General features: G+C 43.1%; 1 protein-coding gene across 1 annotated transcript in view; it reads left to right on the forward strand.

Annotated features, from left to right (window-relative positions):
- NOTCH2 (notch receptor 2) overlaps positions 1–19,560 on the forward strand; it is a 175,016-nt gene that overhangs the window by 144,718 nt on the left and 10,738 nt on the right. Inside the window, 11 exon segments of the mRNA XM_005895272.2 lie at positions 902–1,021; positions 1,447–1,599; positions 3,810–4,038; positions 5,320–5,521; positions 7,472–7,625; positions 8,405–8,589; positions 10,551–10,683; positions 12,604–12,840; positions 15,498–15,610; positions 16,493–16,998; positions 18,349–18,696. Coding sequence (XP_005895334.2) covers positions 902–1,021; positions 1,447–1,599; positions 3,810–4,038; positions 5,320–5,521; positions 7,472–7,625; positions 8,405–8,589; positions 10,551–10,683; positions 12,604–12,840; positions 15,498–15,610; positions 16,493–16,998; positions 18,349–18,696 — 2,380 coding nt within the window.

The following is a 19,560-nucleotide window of genomic DNA, read 5'->3' on the forward strand; positions in this document are numbered from 1 at the left end:
TTTTTTCAACCTACCCATGATGTGGGGATCTTTCTTGTCCTTTTAGGTGTCCAAGGTCCTCTGCTAGTGTTCAGCAGGTGCTGTGTGGGAACTGCTTCACGTGTAGATGTATTCTTGATACATTTGTGGGGAGAGAGAAACTCCATGTCCTCCTACTCCTCCACCATCTTGGAAAAAACCCATCTCCTTTTAATAAAAATATTCTTTTAATTTTTTTCTGGAATCTTATATTCAGTATACTAAGGTAGGAAATGTTGGTGGGCAACTATTAATGTCATGTTTTGATGTTGAAATAAAGAGAGATGTTACTAGACAATTGGTATAACTTCACTGGTTTCCACCTCTGATGGCCTTCTGATCAACCCCATTGCCTTCTAGAACAGGCCTGCAGAGGTTTAAGAATAGGAGGCTGTGTTGTTAACTCTGCAAGGTGGATCTATGTCGCTAAGCTTCTGAGTAGCTGAATCTTAGCTACGAAGATGCAAAAACTCTCACACCTGATTGATGTCAGTTTCTAAATCCACATAACCACTTGTGATAATAATGTGAAGATGACAGCAGCCCAGCAGTTGTTGAGTACTTACTCCATGTGCTGAGCCCTATGCTAATAAGAACTTTGTAAACATTTTTTCATTTAATCCACAAAAAGCGTCTATGAGTTACATACCATCCTAATTCCCATCTTGTTTATGTGGAAGCTCAGAGAATGTAACTTGCCTGAGATCACACTGTGAGTTATCCCATCAGATCCAAGACACAAAGGTCCGTAGGTCTCTCAGATCACAAAACTTATTCATTACATTAGATCTGAATTTGGAAAGCATCCTTTGGTATAGAATTTGGGGAAATCTCAGTTCCTTGGACTTCTTCTCTATAATAAACTCTGTCATTTGATTTACAGGCAAGAACTGTCAGACCGTATTGGCTCCCTGTTCCCCAAACCCTTGTGAGAATGCTGGTGTTTGCAAAGAGGCACCAAATTTTGAGAGTTACTCCTGCCTGTGTGCTCCTGGCTGGCAAGGTAACAGAGTCAGAATGTAGAAACTAAGAGCATTTAACAGAGTGATCTGGTTATTTGATGACATGGAGGATCTATCTTTTGAGGCTTGCCCTTTTTTATCAAGAACACAGGCCTTGTGTAAAAGCTGAAGCTGCTAACTGGAATGTTTTAGAAAGACTTTCCATTTTACGTGTCTTTGCCGCCCCCTGGTGGCTAGAAGACTCCAACCAGAGTCTGAAACTATGATGTTCTATGTAGAATTTTAGCATCTGGGCGGCAGCTTGTTGGGGGCACAGAAACCTGAAGGGACTTTCCAAAGCAGGAGACCAAACAGAATATATTTGCAGTAGCCCCACCCACCCCAGCTAAAACTCAGCCCCCACATAAATTTCTGTGTGGGAATCGATTTCCAAAGACTGGACCGTTCATTGCCCCTTTGTTTCCAGGTCAGCGGTGTACCATCGACATTGATGAGTGTGTCTCCAAGCCCTGCATGAACCACGGTCTCTGCCATAACACCCAGGGCAGCTACATGTGTGAATGTCCTCCAGGCTTCAGTGGCATGGACTGTGAGGAGGACATTGATGACTGCCTTGCCAGTGAGTGCGCCAGCCTGCTCCTGAGCCCCTGGGGGAGAGCAGAGCCAAGGGAGCAGAGGAGGACTTGGTGGGGCACTTGCCTCTCGGTGGTGAGGCTGGCCATCCAATAGTGTATCACCTGTCTTTAGTCTTCGTATTTTAAAAATCTTCATTTTGAAGCTAGTGGCTTTAGGAGTTAATACACGGGAGTCACTTTTAAGCATTGCCTTACTGATTTTTGTACATTGTCAAAGTGGGGACAATGCTATGAAAGCTTCTAATAAAAAGCAGATCTCTTGAAGTATAATTAAGTATACAACACACTGCCAGTATTTAAATGAACCAGTCCAGTAAGTTTTGACATATGACAACTCAAACCAGTATTTAAGATACTGATCACATTCATCCCCCTGAATGTATTTCGTCTCCTGTAACTTAACCCTCCTTTCTACTTTCCTGTCTCAGGCAACTAGGGATCTACCTCTGTCACTGTAGATTTGTGTGAATTTTTTTACAATTTTATTTTTCTCTGAGAGCTCTACTTGGCATTGTACATCTTAAGGGAATCTTTTCATTCTGACTGATATGAATGTGAACTGTGCTCAGCCTTGTGTAAACTTTAGGGATTGTTCTGCCTACTTCTTTCTAGTGGTTCCTTACCCAACTTCAGTAGTTTCAACATACGAATGTGATGCACTTATCAGTACAGTCATCTCTCAGTATCTGAGGGTATTGGTTCTAGGACCCCCTGTGGATACTAAAATCTGCAGATGCTCAAGTCCCTTATATAAAACAGTGTAGTATTTGCATATAACCTATGCACATCCTCTTGTATACTTTAAATCATTTCTTAATTACTTGTAATACCTAATGCAGTGTAAGTGCTATGTAAATATTTGCTGGTACATGGCAAATTCAAGTTTAGCTTTTGGAACTTTCTGGGATTAAAAAAAAATTTTTTTTCTGTCCTTGGTTGGTTGAATCCATGATTGTGGAACACATGAATATGGGGGGCCACTTGTATTCAGTTACTTGTGTGGTGATTAAATCATTAAACTTCAAACAAGCTTATCATAGTGCATCCAGAGTAATGGCATCTTATTCACAGCATGTATCATTTCAGATTATCATATGGATGGCACTATACTAGGGGCTGACAGTGCCAATGTAAATAAAACCTTACATTTATGAAACTCATAGTCTCTTAAGAAATAAAGACAGATAGACAAATAATTTCAACATTATATGACTAATGGTGAAAAAAAACATATCCAAGGTACAACTGATGGAGAAATTTAAGGAAGTGGGATCAAACTATTTGGATTCCTTTCCCACATGAATTAGTATATAAAATTTCTACTATTTAAACATTTTTTCCTATTTGAAGTAGGACTAACAATATTTGCAACTAGTTTTAAATTATTCAGTGAATTACTGTGAGTTGCTTGAAAGGTACTGTGGAAATTACAGTAGCTGTGTAGTGTTATGTATAAGAAGGGATAATATGACTTCTAGAGTTGTTCCAGTAGAGACTCCAATGAACCTTAGAATGAAATTAGTCTAATAGATGACTAAGGTATAAATATCTCTCTTATAAAATAAGGGCTGCATTATCCACCTGGTGTTTAGTTTTCTCTTTATGTTTATGACCTGTCTTGTAATTATATTTCAAGTTCCTTAAGACCAGGAGCCACATCTTACCTTTCTTGTTCCGATTCGAGTGCCTTCTGTGTTGCAGAGGACTGTGCTATGATAATAGCTCAAAATTTCTTGACTAACTGCTATGACTGTAAAGTGTTCTCTAAGATCAAACTACATGATGTTTAAAATTTTAAAATGCTCATTTCCTAGTTGTATGTAAATCTAAAAAAACAACAAACAAAAACAAGAAAAGGAAGAAAGGAAGAGAGGGAGGGAAAAGAAAAGGTTGATCAGCACAAGGGGACTAATTAATATCTATCCCATCCCTAGTTTTATGAGTATTAATTTTGCAAGACAGTGATACATGTAAAGTTCTTTCCAGCTATTAAACAGATTCTTACTAAGAATCTCAGACAAGTGTTACTATATTAATTTATGTAATTGGAGGAGTCAGGGAAAAATAGATGTAAAGAAAAGTCAGAATTGTTACTGTTGTTAGTGTGGCTCAGTTCAGGGTACTCACCTTTATGAGTCTAAGGTTAAATGGATGCTGCTGTTCAGAGTTCTAATTCTTGTGTACAATGGCTTAGATCCTTGCCAGAATGGAGGTTCCTGTGTAGATGGAGTGAATACTTTCTCCTGCCTGTGCCTTCCGGGCTTCACTGGGGATAAATGTCAGACAGACATGAATGAGTGTCTGAGTGAGCCCTGTAAGAACGGAGGGACCTGCTCTGACTATGTCAACAGTTACACCTGCAAGTGCCCGGCGGGATTTGATGGAGTCCACTGTGAGAACAACATTGACGAGTGCACTGAGAGGTGAGCAGCCCATGTCCTCAGGCAACAGTGTCTTATGGGAAAAGGGAGAGAGGGGAGGAACCTACAGAGTACTATACTGGGATTGAGGGGCCGCATGAGGCATCGCCTAGGATCCCACCACACAATCATCTCATATTTTATAGTTTCTAATTCCTTGTGGACACCTAGTTACAAGTTTAAGGCAGAGGTTGAAAAACAGTGAGATGTTCAGTTCAGTCGCTCAGTCGTGTCCGACTCTTTGCGACCCCATGAACTGCAGCACGTCAGGCCTCCCTGTCCATCACCAACACCCAGAGTCCACCCAAACCCATGTCCATTGAGTCAGTGATGCCATCCAACCATCTCATCCTCTGTCGTCCCCTTCTCCTCCTGCCCTCAATCTTTCCCAGCATCAGGGTCTTTTCAAATGAGTCATCTCTTCACATCAGGTGGCCAAAGTATTGGAGTTTCAGCTTCAACGACAGTCCTACCAGTGAGCACCCAGGACTGATCTCCAAGGATAGACTGGTTGGATCTCCTTGCAGTTCAAGGGACTCTCAAGAGTCTTCTCCAACATGACAGTTCAAAAGCACCAATTCTTCAGTGCTCAGCTTTCTTTATAGTCCAACTCTCACATCCATACATGACCGCTGGAAAAACCATAGCCTTAACTAGACAGACCTTTGTTGGCAAAGTAATGTCTCTGCTTTTTTAAAGTGAGATGAATCATCATTTATTTCTTACATAGGAAACAGAAAGAGCTATAATTCTATATCATCTCCTTTTGGTCTCTTGTTAATTTCAGTTGACAAAAAAATTCTGTTTCTTTACAGATTTGTCATCCCTCTTTAAGTAATTTCTGGGAGGTTTGATTCTTTTTTTATTATCAACAAATTTGTTCTGTTTCTCTTCCATAAAGAAATATAGAATCAAGAGCTATTTATTTGATACGTTCCTTATAAATTAAATTGACTTAGAGATAAAATGAAATGTAATACATGGAGAGCTACAGAAGGGCTGGATAAAACCTGGAAGCCTTCACTTTCTCTTGGAGTCTCTAATAAGCTCAGACTTTTAAATATTCCTCAGATCTTTTTGATTGTGGAAAGGAAGCTGAGACTCATGCTGATTGGTGCCCATTTTAGTTTGGAAAAAAGTAAAGTTTACTGGATATAGGAGTTTGGGGTGCTCAGGAGTATTTCCTTCTGTAATATCTTAGATGTGAGGAACCTCACTTTTAAAACAGCAGGTCAGAGGATCCAGATTATCTAGCTGATGTTGTTCTTTCTGTGTGCTCCTCAGCTCCTGTTTCAATGGTGGCACGTGTATCGATGGGATTAACTCCTTCTCTTGCTTGTGCCCTGTGGGCTTCACTGGTTCCTTCTGCCTCCATGAGATCAATGAATGCAACTCTCATCCATGCCTGAATGAAGGAGTATGTGTTGATGGCCTGGGTACCTACCGCTGTATCTGCCCATTGGGCTACACTGGAAAAAACTGTCAGGTAATTAGATTTCATCCCATTCATTCAGCTCCCGCAGAATTGTTGAATGTTACATCTGTTCCTTTCCTAGGCAAAATAAGCCCCACCTAAAAGAGAAAATTCGGGGTCTTAGGAATGTATCCAAAATAAATCTGGACAGCTTCTTAATTATACTTCTAAGATAACTAAGTTAATCTAAGTTCTTAGATAACTTCTAAGAACTACCAACTTCTTAACCTGGTAGATTCCAAAATGGTGATACTGGCAAGATTATATGGGTTAACACACATTAAATTGTTACAGCAGGCTAACCTAGAGCTGCAGAAAGTGCATATGGGAAATAAGCACATTGATATCATTTAGGAAATACAGAAAGGGAAATAAAGAACAATCAAAATAAAGTTTTTAAAATTCAGATACAACATCTAAGGGGATAATGATAATTATGCAGTCTCAAAACCAAACTATTCACATGTCTTTCAAATTCAAATATTTAATATTCATTTTCATAGACTCTTAGGATAGAAGGACCCCTCAGAGCCTGCTAGTCTAGCCTTTCATGAAAGAATAAATTGAGCCTGAGAGGGTCAAAGTAACTTTTCTAAGGTTGCACCCCAAACAGCATTGTGTTTAATTTTATGCAGTTTTACCTCTCAAACAATGATGGAATGATAGAATATCATACCAGCAGTCCAAAGAATTTAGAAATAAATGCCCAAATGTAACTAGCCTTTCAGAGTACACTTCAGTGAAGCTTTGGCTGTATTGGACATGCAGATAAGCACCTCTGCATATTAAACAGCTTACTGCTGATTCTCTGGATCAGGAGGCTATTCTTCATGGGGCTTCTGCTGTTCTCACAGCGTGGTGGCCCTCTGCCCTTCCCCCTCTTTCACAAATGGTCAGTGTTGTGAGTACAGCCTTCCTCTCCCCAGGAGCCAGGCCACCACATGTGAGTTTTGGAGAAGGTGCTAGTCCACTTGCACCCTTTGCCTCTTGCTTTTCAGACGCCTGAGTTTCTCCCATCAAAATAAGTTCTTTGTTTTGTGGATAGGTTCATTTGTGCCGTATTTTGGGTTCCACACATGTGATAGCATGGTTTTTCCCTCTCTGACTTGACTTGACTTACTATGATAATTTCGGGTTCAACCCATGTTGCTGCAGATGGCCTGGTTTCATTCTAGTAGGAGTCCATTTTATGTGTGTGCCGCATTTTCTTTATTCATCTGTCTGTGGGCATTTAGGTTGTCTCTGTGTCTCGGCTGTTGTGAATAGTGCTGCTAGTGGTGCTGTCAACATGCAGGGGTGGGTGAGCAGCAGGGTCCTACTGTGTAGCACGGGCGACTGTAGTCAGCATCCTGTGATAAGCCATAATAGAAAAGATTATTAAAAAAAGAGTGTCTGTATGTGTAGAACTGAGTAACTTTGCTGTGCAATAGAGATTAGCACAGCATTATAAATCAACTGTACTTCAATAAAAAAGTTTTTATTTTTTACTAACAGTAAAAAAGTAAGCTTTTGGACAGTTTTAGGTTTATTAACAGGCTTTAAGCCTTTAAATCCTGAACTTATATTCACCACAGACAGATTTGATCAAGCCCATGTGATTTCTCACTCAGGAGTAGCACACAGAAGCTGTGGACCTATCTGACAGCTTTAACTCTCTTTCTAGCCCTACCGGGTAGCCATGTTTCTAGACATAAGCGTGATGTAGGGAATAACTTAACCAATTAAATGCCTCAAATTCTTAAACTTATCTGGTAAGAATTTTTGAAGAGCAGAGCTAAAAGAATTAGACTGTATAAAATGATTAGCTTATCTGGGGACAGTGAATCTAAGTTTAAGGCTTGGGTGAGGGCTCCTTTTTTTTTTATTAATTAGTGTGCTTTCCTTTGAGTTCTTCAAGTGCAGTGTAACTTTTTTTCATTCCTGGTGTCTGAATGCTGATATATGTGTCTGCCTCTGTTTCAGACCCTGGTGAACCTCTGTAGTCGGTCTCCATGTAAAAACAAAGGTACTTGCATTCAGGATAAAGCAGAGTCGCGGTGCCTGTGTCCGTCTGGATGGGCTGGTGCTTACTGCGATGTTCCCAGTGTCTCCTGTGAGGTGGCGGCCTCCCACAGAGGTGAGCTCTGCCCCCCAAGACTCAAGGGTCAGTCCATGAAGTGCTGACTAACGAGCAGCACTGTAGGGCAAGAGTTGTTATTGTGGGAGGAGAGGGAAGGGCAGACGGGAATGAATGGGCAAGACTCTGGAGAAAGGGTCTGAAATGGAAGGCGAAGGGCAGGAGAGCAAGTTAGAGATTCCAAAAAGGAATGTACTTGACGTGGAAGGAAGGCATGTTCCACTTTCAGCACTTGCTTATTTTTTTAACGTATTCATTTTTAATTGAAGGATAATTGCTTTACAGTACTGTATTGGTTTCTGCCACACAGCAACATGAGTCAGCCATAAGTATACATATGCCCCCTCCCTCTTGAACCTCTCTGCCACGTCCCACCTCATCCCACAATTCTAGGTTGCCACAAAGCCCCGTTTTGAGTTCCCGAGTCATACAGCAAATTCCCACTGGCTACCTGGTTTACACATAGTAGTGTTTGTGTTTCCACGCTCTCTCTCCATTTGTCCCACCCTCTCCTTCCCCAGTGCCCCTGGCTCTGGGTCCATAAGCCTGTTCTCTATGTCTGCATCTCCACTGCTGCCCTGCAGATAGGCTCATCAGTACCATCTTTATAAATTCCACATACATGCAGCACTTATTTATTTTTAACATAAAACAGATCCTGAGGGTTGTGAACTAGACAAGAATAAAATATGATGTGTCAACCAACTTAGATTAGTTCACCTGACCCTGACGTGTTGTGTGCTGTTCCGTGATGTTCCTTCGTCCACTGGGTTTCCCAGGGGTGCCCGTTGACCGCTTGTGCCAGCACTCAGGCGTCTGTATCAGTGCGGGCAACTCGCATCACTGCCAGTGCCCCCTGGGCTACACCGGGAGCTACTGTGAGGACCAGCTTGATGAGTGCTCGTCCAATCCCTGCCAGCACGGCGCCACCTGCCGGGACTTCATTGGTGGATACAGATGTGAGGTGAGTGAGCGGAGCAGGCAAAGTCAGAGACCTTCCAGAAGATGGCCCGCCTCTTACAAACATGGGCATATTGAGTTTAGCTGCATGTGTCTGGTTTTCACAGTTTATAGATTTCTTTTCTTCTTACCAGTCATGATTACATTGTTTTCTAGTCACTGTTTCTTTCAGTCCCCTGTGCATTAAGTTACAAGAGCTCTGGTAATCTATTTTCACAGAAGTCTGGAACTGTCTTACTTCCACAGGATTGCTTCCAGAATCCAGAGCTAACATACTCTGCCAGGGTGCATTTCCCAGCCTACCCAGCCCAGTGGCCCCTGGTACTTCCCTGAATAAGCAGTTGAGATAGGAGAAGCCACTTTGAGGAGTGGCCCTTTGACCCATGTCATCTTTGTAAACAGTCATTGGTCAATCGACTAATAATTCTCTCAAAAAAATGTTTCCCAGCCTGTTCTGTGTAGCATCATACTGTTACACATATATATTTGAGGGTGTATGTATCTTTTAAGGGACATATCATTGTCTTCTGCATGCTGCAGTCCACGGGGTCACAGAGTCAGACACGACTTAGCAACTGAACAACAATAGCAACAACATCATTGTCTTCTTAATGTCTGGGCTGATAATGAATAGATCAAGATGTTGACAAAATACCAGAGACATGAATTTGATACCAGTTTAGGCTACCAAGCAACAGCGAGAAAAACTCTTCTTCTCATACATGAGCCAAAGATGGCTTCAGTGTATTGGTCCCTGTTTCTTATTTTTAGTTCGAAAGCCACCGGTACCATTGTTTTAAACATAGCCCTAAGAAGTAGAATTTATTCACTTAGGGCCCACCTGCTTTATATGTTCTGCAAAACTGCACCTGCACTGCTAGCCATAGGTCAGATGAGCCCAGGACGTGGAGATACCAAGCCAGTGCTGCCCTTCAGAGCTCTGTGACCCAGAGACTCTGGCCTGGCTGCTGAGTCTTATCACCCAACATGTGGGCCCCCTCTGTTACCCTCTTCCCTCTGAGTTCATCTGCCCTCCTCTTCTTATCCTTTTTTATCTCTCTCTGAGTCACATCTCTATTAAGGTTTGCATGAAAAGTCCAATGAAAGATGTTAAAGTTATTCATATGCAGTTTTTACTATTAATTGAACATCTTTTTGTTCAGCCTATACACAGATCTTTGTTTTGAGCTCTCAAAAGTACTCAGACAACATTTTGTAACTGCTGCTGTTGCTTTATAGGTTCACCAAAAATGGCATTAAAAAAAAGAAAGGAGATGTTGCATAGTTTTAAACCAGAAGGTGGCATTTCGTACTTATAAAATTCGATAGCTATACCGGGAAGCATACAGCAATCAATTACAGTAATTTTGCTGTGAGGGACTCAAAGCATTGCCCAAATAGAGCCACTTCCTGGTCAGTGTTTTCTTCCTTAATCAGCCCTGAAAGTCCTAGAACGCCGACATCTAGCACAGCTAGCTTGCCCGCCTCTTGGTGCCCCACCCCTGCGTCAGCCAGTTTCTCACACATAAATGTGTAGTTTCCTGAACATGGGGGTCAGTAAATACATGCGTTACCTTTACTACCATCCCCATGTACCATTTCTGTGAGCCACCAGATCCCCATCACGTACAAAGGAATGAATGTTTTAAAGATGGGAAAACCTGCACACAGAAGGGACGGATGGCTTTTGCACAGACATCATTTGAGATATCCCTCAGAATATTCAGTCCTTGCCTTCCTTTTCAAGTGGCTTTTTTGGCTAGAAGTGATAAATGCCAGTGAGCTGTGAGTTGACCCTGCATGAGACAGTGAGTAGGGAGTGTGATGATACCAGAAGAGCGTACAAGAGCCGGGTGGGGTTTGGCATAAAAGGGTCACAGTAACTTACCCTATTTCATTTGCTCCTATGATATGCGTCCAACAATAGTCCAACATTTCTTGTTCTTTTTGCTTTGCTCTTGGCAGTGTGTCCCTGGATATCAGGGTGTCAACTGCGAGTATGAAGTGGATGAGTGCCAGAACCAGCCATGCCAGAATGGGGGCACCTGTATCGACCTTGTGAACCACTTCAAGTGCTCCTGCCCACCAGGCACTCGGGGTATGAAATCAGCCTTACCTGTCTTCCATCCAGGGCATTCTCTAAGTTGTAAATGCATTTTTAGTCTCGTGAAGGGATTTTTAAAACAAGATTCAGCAGTATTCTGAATCTTAGAGATTCAAGCCATTTCATTGCTCTCTTGCCAAGCTCTGGTGTTCTGACGCCTGTTCTCAATTCTGTCTGGTTGTTGTTGAAACCCATGAAACACAGAATGTGCAAATGACATAATGTTGCAGCAAAATTAATCTGGCTAGCAAGATCTCTTGGTGCTTCAAGGGAAAACAACCAGTAGCCTCTTGAATAAATTATTTGTATTTACCAGCTCACGTATTTTTCTAAACTTCCAAGTCTTGCCTCCATAAAGTGGGAAAATGAATGAAATGAAAACATTTGCCTATTTTTGTAAGCCCAAGGGGAAAAGGTTGATGGTCCAAGAATGAACTAAGAATTACAATAAGACCTAATGAGATACAACCCTAGATGGTGGATGGTGGAGCCATCATTCCACCAGGGGCATTCCCCTGCCTGCAAACAGTCTCCTGGAAAGAGCTTGGAGTATTATTTTTTAGAAGAGATGTAGTTCTATGGTGCCTGTTCTGAGCAGCACGTCAAAAGAAAAAGCCATCCACAATGGTGGAAAATTGATTCTCATCAAAGAGAATAGAATGTTAGAGAAATATTTATACTGTCTTAAAGCTTTGGGTCAGTGAATTTTGGGTTTCCTTCTTGAGTTCAGAGTTGGCTAAATTAGAATGGAAAAGTGCCCCAGTAGTAGGCTCGTTATTGAGCAGTGAGATTAACAGGGAAGACAAAACTAAGGAGAAAGCCTTTAAATACTTGAAGATTTGTTCCATTAAAGGAGAGTTTTTTCTGCTCAGTACTTGAAAGAGAAGTAGAGGTTAATTTTAATTACTTCTAGAGGTAATATTATCCGTTAAAAATCCTGTTAATATTTTTATTGAGGTCACATTAAATTTACGAATTTGTATAAAGAAGACTGACGTCTTTAGAATGAGGAGTCTTCCTAACCAACCCATTGTGTCTTTCTGTTTATTCAAGTTTCCTTTTGTGTCTTTTAGGTCTACTTTAAATTCTTCATGTAGGTGTAGTACATTTCTTAAGATTATTCTTAGATATTTTATCTTTTGCTATTGCTATTGAAACTGAGGCCTTTTTTTTTTAAACATTTTTCTTTTCTTTCAAATAGTCTTGCTATTACAAGTGGTAAGAATACAGTACTGTTTTTCTTTCTTCTGTAATTTTTTGAATTAATCATGAAATCACTTATAGAATAGTCATTGATTTCTTTTATTTCTTCCTCAAAAATATGTACAGATGTTCATACTTGATGGCTCTTTTACATATATAGCACATTAAATGAGTTCTGTTTTAAATGGCATAACCTTTGAGCTCTCAATAGGATATTTCCCTTCTATTTTTTTGATAAAAGATATTTGTGCACTTACATTATTTTACAGAAAAAGTCATTTGTGTGATTCAAAATTTACTTCCAATTCTTACCAGTGATTACTTGTAGTCTATTTATTTATGGTTATATTCTTTTTAACTGTTTTTATATTTTAAATCAAAATGAATAAATTAATGAAAAGTTACCAAATCTCTCTTGAGTTCCAATTTCCTTACCTTTCAAGTGGAAAAATAATACTAGCTATGCCCTAAGGGATTGCTTCATCACTGGGTTGTGTGGGGAGAACATGAGAAGCCCTGAGTACATCCTTTGCTTACTGGTGTCCAAGAGAATGGGCACAATCCTGGGTCAAGCGTGTGTTAGGCCCTGCCTGACCGGAATGGTTCCAGCCTGACTAATTGTGGAAATGCCACCAGGGCTGGTTTTCCCTTCCTGGAAGGCAGTGTTCCAAGAACTGTCATAATTTTCTCTCCCTCCTCTCTCTCCTCCAGGCCTGCTTTGTGAAGAGAACATTGACGACTGTGCCAGGGGTCCCCACTGCCTTAATGGTGGCCAGTGTGTAGACAGGATTGGGGGCTACAGTTGTCGCTGCTTGCCAGGCTTTGCTGGAGAACGCTGTGAGGGGGACATCAACGAGTGCCTGTCCAACCCCTGCAGCTCTGAGGGCAGCCTGGACTGCATACAGCTCACCAACGACTACCTGTGCGTCTGCCGCAGCACCTTCACTGGTGAGCTGAGCACCTTTCCAGCTGCTCCAGCCACTCTGCCTCGAGGTGGGGTGGGGGTTCCACTGAGGAAACTAGGCCCTGCATGACACATCCCAGCCCCAAGGGACGCTCTTCTGGCCCATGGACTATAGCCCGCCTGGCTCCTCTGTCTATGGGATTCTCCAGGCAAGAATACTGGAGTGGGTTGCCATTTCCTTCTCCGGGGGATCTTCCTGACCCAGGGATCAAACCCGGGTCTCTTGCATTGCAGGCAGACTTTACCATCTGAGCCACCAGGGAGGGCCACAGGTAGTCGTTGGTGAGCTGTATGCAATCCAGGCTGCCCTCAGAGCTGCAAGGGTGAAAATCTAGACCAGCTTAATTCAAGAGCCCAACTTTTTCCTAGGCCTGCGCTCCACAGATGTTTGTGTTTCCTGAGAGAGATGCTATCTCTTTTGTTATATATTAATTACATCATATTGTAGCAGAAATATGAAAAAAAAGAAATAGAATGTTGGGAGTAGTTGAGCAAAGTAACGTTTTAAATTGAGGTAAAATACAGATAAAGTTTACCATCTTTACCTTTTTTAAGTATACAGTTCAATGGTATTGAGGATATTCACATTGTTATGCTACCATCACCACCATCCATCTCTGGAACTCATTTCATCTGAGCAAAATAACATCTTACGTTCAGGAACCTTACATCTAACTCTGGTTTTGTCACCCTGCCTCCTGTGGCATGTAGCGACTTGAGTGATTGGGTTGTCGCTGCCATAGTGACCTTTCTACCTTCTGGGATCCAAAGAAGTTTAGGGTCTTCTTGGACACTTAAAGGGAATAGATCCAAATTGGGCTGTTTAACCAAAAATCAACTGATGAGGGTATGAACAGGAAAACTTCAGAGGTCACAAGCAGGGCCTGCACGCTAAGACTTGGCTGTGTTCATCACAGATTACAAAGATGAGTGAGTCCTGCCTCAGAATAGGGGTTTTATCATAGACAGTTACTAATTATTACTGGAGAAGGGCAACTTGGTGACTTTGGGGGGCTAAAATAGCTGTTTATATCTAAATTTGGCAGTACCATCAGTTACCCGGAAATCTGTCTTGCACTCCTGGGGTCAGTTCACATTTTTTGCTGTAGAAGTATTCTTTGGAAGTCAGATGAGAGTCTGCATTAGTCTACTTACTAGCAATCTGGAAAGTTGAACTCTGCTACATTCTGGGCTTATTATATCCAGACATCCCCCCCTTCCAATTTTAAAGATATATTACCTTTAAGAACTTTGGAATTTTATTTTAAAAAAGGGGGGGAGGTGGATTTTGAAATATGGAAAACACCTAGGTACAGCATCAAAAGAGAAACAATCCAATATGAACATCACACGTTTGAGGCAACCCTGGACAGAAAGAGTATGAACAATCTGTCGTCTCATGCTGGTCATGATCTGCTTGAGAACTAGCAGACAACTGCCTCCTGTTCCTTTCATTACCTCTGAGGCTTCTTTATCTGGAAATGCTGAGGAGCCCTACGAAGAAAGAGGGAAATAGGCGAAAGGAGTGGAGGCCACCTTGAATTGGGGTCCCGTAGCCAGAAGTGGTGTTCCTACATTTTCCACACCTGTGAATTAAAAAATCCTTTGACTCTCAATCATAGTTATGGTGGGAATATTAAGCTGAGGGTTTTTTTGTATGATTGTTTTAAATTTTTATTGGAATATAATTGCTTTGTAATGTTGTGTTAGTTTCTACTAACACAGCTGTGCAGGTAACCCTAACATAAGCTGTGTTTTAAAACAATGCCAATAAGGTTACAGAAAGGCTGGACATTATTGAAAACAGATGTCACTGATTAAAATTAATATAAACTGCAAATCAACATTTTTAAAAATTAATTTATTTTAATTGGAGGCTAATTACTTTACAATATTGTGGTGGTTTTTGCCATTCATTAACATGAATTAGCCACGGGTGTACATGTGTCCCCCTGTCCCAAAAGTTTTTCCTTTTAATTTTTATTACAGTATAGTTGGTTTACAATGTTGTGTTACTTTCTGCTGTACAGCAAAGTGAGTCAGTTATACACATTTATCAATCCACTCTATTTTAGATTATTTCCCCATGTAGGTCATCGCAGACTATGAGTTAAGTTCCTTGTGCCATACAGTAGGTTCTTAGTAGTTATCGGTTTTATCTATAGTAGCGTGTATATGTTAATCACTGTTTTAGATGTATTGGCCTGGTGTAGCCTGTCTTATCAAGTAGACAGTGTTAACAAAATGCAGTGGATTTTTGCTAAATGTTTTTGACTTATGAAAGCTAAAGTGCCTTCAAAAAAAGCTTAGGTGTCATTTTCTTTTTCTTTTTTTTTTGAGGGGTTAGTCATTTTTTGTACACATCTTGTTTTGTGAGTCGGTTCAGTCGTGTGCCATCTGCACTTATTACTGTAGACAAGACAGATGAGGGAACTGTCCTGAGTGAGTGATGGGCCAAGGATGTTGGGATCTAGCATGTGCCTTCCTCATCCTCTCATGTCCCCTTAGGCTTAGAACTCAATTCTCACACCTCTTGCTCCCTCTCTAATCCTTTGACTAGCTCACATCCCAGTAGTATCCTGTTCAATAACGTGAGTTACTGCTTTCACTTTTAAAACCCCCTTTCATTTTCTACTCTGAGGTCGTCACTGTGAAACGTTCGTCGACGTGTGTCCCCAGATGCCTTGCCTGAACGGAGGCACTTGTGCTGTGGCCAGCAACATGCCCGATGGTTTCATCTGTCGTTGTCCCCCGGTGAGTGCCACAGTGCCTACTGAATTCCATATAGCCTGAGACAGGGCCGAGAGGAAACCTGGCATTTCCGAGCTCTGTGGGGAGCTTTCTTGGTGGGGGCGTTTCTTAATGTTAGCCTCTTTAGGAGAAAGTGCTTCCGTTTTCCATTTAGAACTATTAAAATACTCCCAGAAACAGTGAGCTCCCTGGTCTGTGACTGTCAATCCTCAGAGGCACTAAGGGCAGTGGATATTCCCTTGGGAACAGGGCTAGTGTATTTGGCTTCTGGGTCTTGTCCTGGAGGGTAGTCTTGCTGCCCAGACTGGGACAGAGTTTTTGGAAATGCTACTCTGCTCACATCCCTCGACAGCAGTTATTTGGGAACAGACTGCTTCTTCAACTAGAAGGAAGTCTTAACGTTAGCCATTTGCTGTGCAAACACTTTTGCTCCTGCCAGAGGCTAAAAGCTTCCTAACAGATGAGCAGAGGGATATCAAAAGGAAACCTGTCCAGTAACCTTGGCCTGGACTGAGGGAGACGTTCAAGAACGAGATGACATAGGAAAGTCTTTTAGACATCTAATCCTCTGAAGTGAGTTTTTTCCCCTGTAAAGTCACTGTATGAGTGATCTACTGATGATTTGGAAAGGTGCTAATAGGTTTGGGGTCACCTTATCCTAATGTGAACTCTGGACTTCATTTCTAGAAGCAAGCTCTTAGAGTAAAAAAGTTGACTTGAAGAAGTCTCTTCCTAGAACTCGGTCCAGGAAGCTACCTGGAGGCATCTTAGCCAAGAGTCTAGTCTTTACCTCCCTAGAGGTGTGGCGGTGAGGGGGCCCGAGGGAGAATGGGCCCTGCCCTCACGAGTCACCTGCCATCCTCATTTGTTCACTGATTCCCACAGGGCTTCTCTGGGGCACGGTGCCAGAGCAGCTGCGGACAGGTGAAGTGCAGGAGAGGGGAGCAGTGTGTGCACACGGCCTCGGGCCCCCGCTGCTTCTGCCCCAACCCCCAGGACTGCGACTCGGGCTGCGCCAGTAGCCCCTGCCAGCACGGGGGGAGCTGCTACCCTCAGCGCCAGCCTCCTTACTACTCGTGCCAGTGTGCCCCGCCGTTCCGGGGCAGCCACTGTGAACTCTACACCGCCCCCACCAGCACCCCTCCTGCCACCTGCCTGAGCCAGTATTGTGCTGACAAAGCTCGGGACGGCATCTGTGATGATGTGTGCAACAGCCATGCCTGCCAGTGGGATGGGGGGGACTGTTCCCTCACCATGGAGGACCCCTGGGCCAATTGCTCCTCCCCGCTGCCCTGCTGGGAGTACATCAACAACCAGTGCGACGAGCTGTGCAACACGGCCGAGTGCCTGTTTGACAACTTTGAATGCCAGAAGAGTAGCAAGACATGCAAGTAAGCGCCCAGGGTCCCCAGAACTGAGGGGCAGTGCTGTCACTAACACACCTCGGTCTCTTGTTCTTTTGCTGCTAACCGCTCCAGTGCTTCGGCCCAAGCCGCCTCTGCCTTCTGGACTGGCACCAGTTGCCCTCTTCTTCCTGGTGCCATCCTGCCCCATCACACACTACCCTGTGCTCTCCCTTGCTGACCGAGGGGCAGAAACGCTCACTGCACAGCCACTCTCTGCCTGTCTCTGCTTCCTCGCCTGCTGCTGCCACAGGTTCCCAGGGGAAGTGACTTTTGGAAGTGTTACCCACTGTCAGGCAGCCTCTCACATAATCTGCCTGCAGCATGGTTGCAAAGGTCTGTACCCATCTCTGTTCATCCCGTGTCTTTCCCTAAGACTGGGTTTCCCCTCCAGATTCATCGGGAAGCATCTGCTAGATTAGTCAGCCTAACCCTCCTGGTCTTCACTGCTGCAATTATAGGGGGCTTTGTGGGTTACATAATAGCTTTCCATTTAGTCATCCCATTTGGTTCAACCCTGATTAATTCTCAACAACCTTGTGAGGCATAGGTGTTGTTAATGGCCTTTAACAGATCAGGGAAGGGAGACTTGGGAGGTTCAAGAACTTGCCAGAGCAGGTATAGCTCCTCCTGACTCCTGATCTCCTCACTGAGCTAGAGTGGCAAGTTGGACTGGGTGGTGTAACCATCAAGGGATGGGAGTGAGGAGGGAGAAGGGGAGAGTGGAAATCCAACGATTTTTGCATCAACAGGCTTTGGGAGTCAATTTCCATTTCCCAATGTTTGAAAGATGCTGTACAAATTAGATCTGGTATCCTGTGTGGGACACCCTTCTTGCCACCTACCTTCCACAGTGAAGATTCAGTCTTGATTAGAGAAGAAATGGGCCATATCAAGTGGGCCAAAGGTCAACTGTACAGCATCTCTTGTTGGTATGGGGTTACTTTCCAGTTTCTGGAAGCACTCTCTAGAGTCTTGTTTTACTGCTGGAAACCCAGAGGCAATGGATATAAAAATAAAGGAAACATGAACCAGGTAGATTTTTGTTTCAGATTTGTTTACAAATCTGATTTAACATGATGACAAGCTGCCTAGGGGCCCATGAGTTTAGTGAGTAGTTTCGTTTCTCATTCAGAGAGCACTCACTGAGATGCTAAGGTGTGTAGACTGTATATACTCTAAGAAGTCAGGCACAGAGAGTCCAAGAAGGCTTCAGAGGACATTCAGGATCTAATCTGAGTCGTAGAAGATGGGTAGGAAAATCCACATTAGTTCCAAGTGGAAAACAAATAGAGTTCCACTGTGATCTTACCATATTCTCTGCCTCCCTCTGCCTAGATATGACAAATACTGTGCAGACCACTACGAAGACAACCATTGTGACCAGGGTTGCAACAGTGAGGAGTGTGGCTGGGATGGGCTGGACTGTGCTGCTGACCGGCCAGAAAACCTGGCAGAGGGCACCCTGGTCATCGTGGTGCTGATGCCACCTGAACAGCTGCTCCAGGATGCCCGCAGATTCTTGCGGGCACTGGGCACCCTGCTCCACACCAACCTCCGCATCAAACGGGATGCCCAGGGGGAACTCATGGTCTACCCCTATTATGGTGGGAAGTCAGCTGCCATGAAGAAGCAGAGACTGACACGCAGGTCCCTTCCTGGAGATGAAGAACAGGAAGTGGCTGGGTAGGTGTTTAGTTTCTGGACTTCTCAAAGCTTAATTTTATCAGGCTGAGCACTTTGATACACAAATATCATAACTGCAACTGGACCTATAAAGATGAAAGGTCAGAAAACAAAACAGTCAACCGAGTAACCCAAGCCTGTAATCCCAGTCTTTACGGTTAGTGCTAAAGGTTTGCCTTGATCTTGGAATCCTGAAAAGTGGGCTGAAGCAAGTCAAGTGGCAGGGTGTCAGAACGGGCTCCTCATGTGCTAGAATCTCTAACCATTTGCCAGAGTTGGCGTAAATCCTTCTAGTGATGACTCCTCTTTGTATTAATCCTGGGCTTCTTTTCAAGGCGCTTCATTTCTGTCTCTTTGACAAGGGTGATGTTCTGCATATATCATGTCATCCACACTCAGGATTTTTTGGTATCGCACAAGGTTCAGCTGGCTAGCTAGCTCGAGTACAGATGCAGAGAGAAAGGAGAGTAAGGAACAAAAAGCAAAAGGCAGGGGTGTGTTTTTAGAGTAGCTGTATGTACCGTTGAGTACACCGGAAGGGGGAAGGGGTAGAAGCAGCCCACCAAAGGCAACTTCACCCCATTTTCTCAATTTGTCTTATGTTGCCTAAAAGTCAGAAGACTTAGATGCAGCCAAACCAAGGACATGAAAGGGTTAGTCACTCAGTCGTGTCCGACTCTTTGTGACCTCATGGACTGTAGCCCACCCTAAGTGAGAATTAGTGTTTAGGATGTAAACCAGATCTTAATTTCCGGGATCTTCCTGGAGACAGCATCCCAGAGGTAGAGAGCCCGAGGCTGAGGGTGAGGAAGCGGGTCTACCTCAGATTCCTGGGTTGACATTTTCTTGCCATTTCTCCTTGGC

Source organism: Bos mutus, chromosome 3, assembly GCF_027580195.1.
Source record: "Bos mutus isolate GX-2022 chromosome 3, NWIPB_WYAK_1.1, whole genome shotgun sequence".
Classification (NCBI taxonomy): Eukaryota; Metazoa; Chordata; class Mammalia; order Artiodactyla; family Bovidae; genus Bos; species Bos mutus.